Source organism: Aptenodytes forsteri, unplaced genomic scaffold (genome assembly GCF_000699145.1).
Source record: "Aptenodytes forsteri isolate BGI_AS27 unplaced genomic scaffold, ASM69914v1 Scaffold15, whole genome shotgun sequence".
Lineage (NCBI taxonomy): Eukaryota > Metazoa > Chordata > Aves > Sphenisciformes > Spheniscidae > Aptenodytes > Aptenodytes forsteri.
In genome coordinates this window covers 19,221,059-19,230,144 of record NW_008795129.1, presented here as the reverse complement: position 1 = coordinate 19,230,144, position 9,086 = coordinate 19,221,059, and the positions used below count along the sequence as shown (strand labels likewise).

Genomic DNA, 9,086 nt, shown 5'->3' with positions numbered 1-9,086 from the left:
ACATCTTTTGCGGTTTTATGTGTGACAGACACCCTCTGTAGCTTGGAGAGCTCTGGGTGTAGAAAAACTAGTGAAGAGCAATTATCTATCCCACCCCCCTAGGTGGGAAGCAGGCTGAAAATTATTTGCACACACAGTTGGATGTGATGAGACAATGACCACAGAGTGGACTGAGGCTGAGCAGAGTGAATGTTTTTACATGGTCCTCTTGGAAGCACCTGTATCATAAAGTCAGTTCCTACTGTGGGGTTGGGAACTGCTGTAGCAGTTATACGTCCTACATGCCTGAATGAGTAGGGTTCTTTGTTCAATGGAAATTCTTCACCAATTCTCTAGAAATGTGGATTTTTCATTTAGAACACATTTTATACGGTTTTACCTTTGCTGTCAAGTGCTGAAGCTAGCACTCGGTATTTTGTGGGTTGTGGGAGAGGAAGAAAAAAAGAATTCTCATGTAATCAGAAGACAAGTGCTAAGTCATGGGCTGGCTTACCATCAATGGAGGCATCTACTGCTTGGTAGATTTGGAAACTATTCTGGACTACCATGCAGTATTGCTGGAATTGAGCTGTTTCGGAGAGCTTGTTACAGAATTGCATTGTCAAGGTATAAACTAAATAGCTGCAGCTCCTGTTAAGTATTTCTTGATGGTAATAGCAGTCTTCCTCTCAAATAAGACCACATCACTACCTTAAAAATAGGAGAACGTTCATTCTAAAAAATAGCACATAGAGAATAGAGCTGGTAATATAGGAACTCAGCTGTATGTGTAGTGGACTATGTACTGTCCATTCACGGGCAACAAAGAGGAAAGTAAAGATGGATAGCTGTTGAACTTGAGGACAAAACACAAAAACCCCACCACTTTTAAATGAATAAGATTTTATTTTAATGAAAAGTAAAGGTAGATACAAACTGTGGTTTAATCAGACAAAAAAATAGAAGCAAACCTCATAGAGCCTGAGTAAAATGGTTTTTAAATACTCAAAGACTAGCTTCTGTGACACTCTACATCATATGCCACATATTATTCATCTGTCTGAAGACTTTTTTTGTGACAGATTCTGGAAAAGAGAAAAAATTGAATTATAGAAAATGAAATCTAATGAGCTCAGTGTGTTCTTTACAGAGAAGATTTTAAATGTTGATTTGTTTTTTTTTGTTTCTGAAGTTTTACAAGCATGATAAAATTAATGGGTAAAGTACAAGTAAATTACATTCCTCCAACAGAAACTTGAAACTGATCATAAAAGTGAGCAATACAAATTTCCGATGACTCTTATTCTGCTATTGATGCTAGTGGCAGCTGCATCTTCATACAGCTCAATCAGGGGCTCTGAAATGAACCTTTAAAACTACTTTATTTCCAAAAATGGAACTTCAAAATATTTTTTCTCTTTGTATTGTTACACAGACTGACAATCAAGAAATCTGAAGTTAGGATTGACATTTAGAGAAAACACACACTTTAATAAGTTTTTGTAAGGAATTTGTGAGTGGACAAAATAAAATATTACATAAAAGGATGCTATTATCATCCTATTTCTCCATATTCCCATCTTCCATTTAACGGACAGCTGGAGGTAAAGATTAATTTAGCTCCTAAATGCATAATCTTTTGCAGCTTTCAAGAAACTACTGATCAGTACTAGTCCCCCAAATAGGTCTTTCTTGTGCTAAAAAGTTATCTTTAAATTCTTTTCTGTGCTTCCCTTTTCTGTAAGAAATTATATTCCTGGACATTTGGAAATAATAGGCTAAAACAAATGACAATTGGAGTGCACCTGCAACGCAAGGATGTTTGGCTGTGTACATAGTATAAAAACCTGCTTATCTAAAACCACTGCTAATCATCTTACACCTCTAAAACTAAAATTGTCAAACACTTAAAACACATAATGAAAATGGCATACCATTTGCAGAATTTCAATTTCTGTTCGAAGAGTCTCACAGATATTTTCCCAATCATCATCTCTGCAATTTTCCAATTCTTTCTTAAGCCTGTGTCCAAAACCAAATAAATTTTTGGATCAGAGAACTGTTGCTTGGGTAACTATTTTTTTCAGCTTTGGTCCCAATTGTCAATTTGACTTTGTGGTGGGTTGACCCTGACTGGATGCCAGGTGCTCACCAAAGTCACTCTATCAGTCCGCCACCTGAGCTGGACCAGGGAGAGAAAATATAACGAAGGCTCGTGGGTCGAGATAAGGACAGGGAGAGATCACTCACCAATTACCGTCATGGGCAAAACAGACTCGACTTGGGGAAATTAATTTAATTTATTACCAATCAAATCAGAGTAGGGTAATGAGAAATAAAAAACCAAATCTTAAAACACCCTCCCCCCACCCCTCCCTTCTTCCTGGGCTTAATTTCACTCCTGATTTTCTCTACCTATTCCCTGCCCCCAGTGGTGTGGGGAGATGGGGAATGGGAGTTGTTGTCAGTTCATCACATGTTGTCTCTGCCTCTCCTTCCTCCTCAGGGGGAGGACTCCTCACACTCTTCCCCTGCTCCAGCGTGGGGTCCCTCCCATGGGAGACAGTCCTCCATGAATTTCTCCAATGTGAGTCCTTCCCACAGGGTGCAGTCCTTCAGGAACAGACTGCTCCACCGTGGGTCCCCCGCGGGGTCACAAGTCCTGCCAGCAAACCTGCTCCAGCATGGGCTTCTCTCTCCATGGGGTCCCAGGTCCTGCCAGGAGCCTGCTCCAGTGTGAGCTCTCCATGGGTCACAGCCTCCTTTGGGCATCTACCTGCTCTGACGTGGGGTCCTCCACGGGCTGCAGGTGGATATCTGCTCCACCGTGGACCTCCATGGGCTGCAGGGGGTCAGCCTGCCTTACCATGGTCTTCACCACGGGCTGCAGGGGAATCTCTGCTCCGGCGCCTGGAGCACCTCCTCCCCGTCTCCTTCTTCACTGACCTTGGTGTCTGCAGAGTTGTTTCTCTCACATATTCTCAATCCTCTCTCTGGCTGCAGTTGCACAGGCTCTTTCCCCCCATCTTCTCAAATATGTTATCACAGAGGCGCTGCCACCATGGCTGATGGACTTGGCCTTGGCCAGTGGCAGGTCCATCTTGGAGCTGGCTGGCATTGGCTCTATTGGACATGGGGGAAGCTTCTAGCAGCTTCTCACAGAAGCCGTCCCTGTAGCCCCCCTGCTACCAAGACGTTGCCACACAAACCCAATACAAGCTTATGTGAGAAACTCCTCGTTGATCTATTTGCATGATCAGGATTTAAGTTTGCTAGTTTTGTAATTGGCCATCCATCTCCCGCAATATTGTTGGATTTCATTCAGCACTGGCAGTTGTGATGGCAATGTGAGGAACTTCAGAAAATGACATTTTGGGTTTTTACAAAGTATATCTTGACTAAGTACTTTTTTAAGACAAATTTCTGGACCATGTTGTTTTCATAAACTGTGAAAGAATTATGGCCTCATTAGTCATCATTTTCCTTATTTAAACATGCGAATTTGAATGTTGATACTTAGGAAGTACCATATGTTACTGTTCTTACTTTCCCTGGATATCTACTCGTAGCTGCTGGTGGAGACAGAATATTGGATTAGGTGGGTTCTCTGCCTGACCCTGTGCAGCCATTCCTGTGCAATCATTGCTCCATACCCCTCCATGGACTTCTTTGCTATTGCTGCTCTTCTCTCCCCACTGCTCCTATTATTCTTCAGTGCTTACTGACTGTTTCGCAATTCCTCAGCCAGGAATTCTCCAACTTTTCTACAATAAGGACTAATTTTAATATAGCAATTTTTATATTCAAAAGAGCATTTTGTCCTGCTAAAAGAAGACACCTAAACTTTGCACATAAGTGACTGTAGTGGTTTAAATTAATACTTGGTAGGCCAAGAGAAATCTATACCAGAGCTTTTAGTAGTCTGATGAATAAAAGGTGATGAGATTATACTGAGTCTTTCCATGGCTGTCATAAGAAAAGTGTAATGAGAAAGCTGAAGTTGCTCACCCTTAATACAGTTTCAGGAAACAATGCGAGTATTCTGGGACATACAGACAGACTGAAAAAAAGGAGGAAAAGGATATATTCTGCTTCTCATTAAATACCTAAACTGATGCATTAAAGCAGGACCTTGTTTGTTCTGAAGTTGATAGAGGAGGTAGCAACCTTTTTTTCTTTTACATACTATAATAGGGAATAAATTATTTAACTCTATTATATCGATGATGCACCTCTTTAGCTGTCCTACTGCAGATAGAGTTTGTTTTCTACACAAGAAAATGGCTTTATTAAAAGTAAAAGGTATAGCTTGATATGAGAGGAATAGCTTAGTCGCCATGTAGCATTAGAATAGTAGCATAAGACTGGACTGTAAGTTAATTTTGCTGTTCCTGTGGAAAATGTAAATATCTTACCATCAGTATGGAAACAGTATGAGCTCTGTGTGTTTGTATTACAAAGCAGTAAATGCCTCTTCTTTCAGGAATATTTCTCCTGCATTCATAATACATACAAGTGTTCAGACAAAAGGAAATTTTGAACTACACTTTAAGAAATGACATATTCACTGTACTGTAGTACAGTGCTAGTTTACAGACCATTTTCATTGAGAGAAGTTCATTTCAAGGTCTAAGATCAGCTTCTGATCTTGATTAAATCAGCTTAACTTCATTGCCTTGCCTCCTCATTTTTTTCTCTCTGTGTTCTCTGTTAGTGTGATATTAGAACCCTAATTTAAGACAAACAAAAGCCCTACTTTGCCTAATTTACTTCAGGAAAAGACACAGTCTGTTAATCTCAGAGAAAATGCTCTCTTGTTGTCTTCCACATTGTAAAATTGATGCACAGTCTGTTTGCTAGTTGTCAGCTAAGAATGATACCAGTCCATGTTAGGTGTACACTATGGATGGAACAACCAGAAGATAAGTAGTAAGAGTTGCTTATCTTCGTCTTGGGATTGTGAATTAATTACTATTGATGATGTGCTTTGAAACTGTAACATTTTGCATATGGACTTTAAAATTTTATTTAAAATATTTTATAAAACTTTTAAATGTGGTGACAGCACAACTCCTTACATAACATGGGGTAGTGGTGATAAAAGACATTCATTCAGATGTGGTGTTTAATTTTTACATTAATCAATTGATTCAGCTTTCTGGTCTTCCTTCTTTCTTATTTAGAAGCTAGATAATTACAGTATGTGCCAGGAATATTATACTCGCAAAACAAGGGCTGTCTGTTAGGTTACAGTCTACACAATTAATGCATTGGAGACGCCTGAGTTACTGAATAAATGATGAAGTTTTACCAGAAGGAATGTGAGACAATGGAACTATTAAAAAAAATCCTTAACCTGGAAGCAGATTTAGCTTTTTCATTTTACATTTAAGATAAGCAGGATATTCATATTCATCTTTCCACTATCAGATTGAATGTGTAAACCAATCATTCATGAAACTATACTGTCTAGATGGAGGGCAGGTTTTCTGTCACCTTCGGAAATGGAAAGAGCTGTACCTTTTGCCAGACCAAGGATTAATATGACAATTATACCCTCCTTATGACTATGATAAAAGCAAATCTCTTAAAAAAAAAAAAAAAAAAATCTGAAAAATCACATTAGCATTTGGCCTTCCATGTCCTTTGTTTTTGTTTTATTTTTAGCATTTTGGTCTCTGATGATAATAAAATATATCTTTCAGAAAAGTCATTGTGCTGGATTAATGGTGTGTTGGTAAGTTACAGCATCAGAAGTAATGGGCTCTAATGAACAGCTGGAGTTGAAATGCCATATTTGTGAAAGCAGGTTTGACTATTCCTTTGAAAAACATTCAAGATAAATAGTGATAGCAAAAACCTAGCCTTAAATCAAGTAGGTGGGACAACAGCATCAGCATTTTTTTGGATGTTAGCTTGCCCTAGACTGAAGTCTGCTATCAGCGGTTCATTTTCCATTACTCTTGAATGCCAGAAGTGACAAAGAGATGAAGGAGGAGGAGATCACTGAAGATGATCGATTTTGCAGCTTTGAAATGAGCACAGCTATTAAATGTCATTGGCATTTGTGGTTGATACGCGCTCTTCTTGAATTTCAGCTGTATATGCAGAAGGCACATAGGAAAAATAATTATGAAATCAATATACGCTGGTATTATGAATTGAACTATGATGAAAACTATGTTATTGTCAAACAGGTTTCTCCCCAAATCATCCACAGATTCATGTTATTGGATCAAGACTTCAGTAGCCCAAACTCGCATTCCAGGAATAATTTTATGTAAAGAGGTCTCTAAGAAGAAATAGTTTGTGCAGAAAGCAGGGTGAATATGTGTTTTTAGAGCCTTTGTTTTTTTAAGTGGGGATGGAAGACCCTATCAGGTTATTGCTGGAATTGCAGAAGGAGCAGACTGTCTCTTGGTTATGTTTTGCTGAGACAAGTAAAACATTTTTTTCTTATTTTCCTTCTTGTCTTTGCCTTGTTTATGACCACCATTTTATTTTTTAACCGTAAATACAAGAGAAAACATTGGGGTGTATTATAAAATGTAATTGCTTGACACCAATATACAGAGCATAGAATTTATGGTATAAAACAAAGTTCCCTAAGATGTTATATATAAACTTGAGAGTATGTATGTTGATTTTCCTGAATTTTATGATAAAGGTCAGGAGAAACATTTATCAAGGTTTTAAGACTTTATTGAGATTGAAGAAAAGTATAGAAGACTTCGGTTTATTGTCTCAAACTGAAGTAGAGCTAACACGTTGGGGTCATTCAGTCTTAATTCAGTACTGGGACTAAATTGATGTGTATGTTTCTATAGTAAGAGCAAGATTTTGCTGGGTATCTACACTTTGCTGACTCTGCTAAACAGAAAATGCTATTGATACAGCTGAAGAAGTCAATAAATTTCAGACTATTATCAATTGATTGAGGAAGGGAGAAAATGAGTCCTAAATGGAATTCAGTATCTCAAAACATAAACCCAAGCACTTCAGTTGAACAAATAAATTATAAAAGTATGTGCTTGATGGAGCAGAAACAGAATAAAAATTAAGAAAGTGATCTAGTAGTAATAATAAATGCTAGCAAGAAGATGAAACTTGAAAGCGAACAGGGTACTAGGCTACATAACAATGGGAATTAAATGTAAATTAAAATAAATAGAAAAAAACTTAGGTAAAATAAGAAAATTTCAGCTTTTACTGTTCTGGATTGAATGCTGATTGTAGAATATATGATTATCATTGATTAAAGCTTGCATCTTGTGAATGTTATCAGGCAACTATTTATAAAAGTAGTTCTAGGTCTTGAAAAGTGTGGTGGTTTTGGGTTTTTTTTTTAATTTATATTCGCCAAATACATAAAATATCACAAGAAATCTTTAAGGACTATATCATTTTAGATGAGTAAGCATGGAAAGGTTAAGGCACACTGAATTAAACTACACATTTAGGATGAGGTTTGCTTTTGTGCAGACAGCAAACCAAAGTTATACAGACTACTTTCCATAGGAACTGTAAGAACAAGTTACACAGGAAAGAAAAAATTTACAAGCACCAGAGACATCAAAACTGAAATGTGTTTCTAGGGGTCAATAAGATTCCTATTGAAAGGCAGGGAAAATAAACATGGGGCAGTGATCCTTCTAGTTCAAATATCTTGATTTTTCTGTTGGAAAATTAGATCTCAATCTGGATGTATTAATATGGCTACCCCATTGCTGAAATTAGTATCTCTATACTGTACTGCTTTGCTTCATGTGAACTATATAATTTTCTCAGAGCTAGAAAAGATTCAGAAATGTTTTCTTCTGCATTATGGGCTCTCCATTCTCTGCTCATCTTCCAGGTTGAATGCATCTTTCTTGAAAAGAGAGTGAGAGATTAGTACACAGTATTCTTATATCCTTCTGTTTTTGTTGGAAATACCTCTTGCTTTTATCTTTTCCACAGCTATATTTACTTTTGATGTTTATAGTTGTCTTTTGATTACATAGTATGCTCAGGCTTCTCTTCTCTCTTGTTTCCAGGTACCTATTATTGAAGTCCTTAGTTGTGCATAAACTTGCAATGTTTATGCACAACTAATTAAATTGAAATTTAATTAGGAGAAATTAAATTTCTCCTCTTTTTTAGTTACTTCACTCTACAAGGTCTAGAGTGTTTCAATTGTTTTACACTATTGTCTTAAAACACTTTCTATTCCAAAGTCATTATTTAAAACATTAAGCAAGACCAGCTCTGACTGTAGTTATCTTCTTCCAGCCCCAAAATTTCTTTTTTCAGACCTATTACTGTTGTTACTATTAGTCATTCCCTTACTCACTTAAAATTTTTAATATGTCTTCCCCAGGTTAACTAGTGGTTTCCCATGTGGGATAACATCGAATACTTTGCTAACGTCTAGATGGATGGCATTTGCATTTTCTTTGACTAACCAATGGGTTGTCTTATCAAAGAAAGATATCATTAATCAGATTTGATCTACTTTTTGTAAATCCATACTGCAATTTATAATGGAAACTTATTTTAACATAATTCAAATAATAATAGTTCTACTGGGCACTGCTATTAAAAAGAGCTTAAAAACAAACTATAATAGTTCTACTGGGCACTGCTATTAAAAAGAAAAGCTTAAAAAATCGATGAGGAGATTGTCATTAAAAAGCTCATTTTGAACCACATATATTACTCCAGAGATTGATATTTCCTGATTATAAAATTTAACATAAAATTAAATTGCAAATATTTTCTTTTTTTAAACCACCAGAACTGTGCATGGCCTTGGGCAGTCCGCTGTTAGTGCGAAACATTTTTTCAGCTCTAATGAACATATTTCCTGTATGATTTGTATGAAAGAAAGCATTACTTTTTCCTTCCTAATTTTGGTAATGGAATTTCTTTTTCTGTATTATGAAGCATAAGAAGCAATACTATATTTTTAGGAATTAGGCAAGTATACAAAGCCTTGAACTATTTACAAAGTAAGATGACTTCATGCATTTCCCTTCTGCTATTGCTTTTCTGAAGTAGAACAGAAATTCAGATTTCAGAAAAACAATTTATCCTTAGTCTGTCTTTAGAAGTGTGAAAAAAATATC

General features: G+C 36.8%; 1 protein-coding gene across 1 annotated transcript in view; it reads right to left on the bottom strand.

The window, feature by feature from the left end:
* Positions 1-1,031: 1,031 nt before the first annotated feature.
* Positions 1,032-9,086, bottom strand: part of CCDC172 (coiled-coil domain containing 172) — a 21,468-nt gene continuing 13,413 nt past the window's right edge. The window contains exons 7-8 of the mRNA XM_009277902.1: positions 1,914-2,001; positions 1,032-1,064 (exon numbers count right to left, since the gene is read on the bottom strand). Of these exons, the coding sequence (XP_009276177.1) occupies positions 1,032-1,064; positions 1,914-2,001 (121 nt within the window). The remainder of the gene's footprint in view (positions 1,065-1,913; positions 2,002-9,086) is intronic.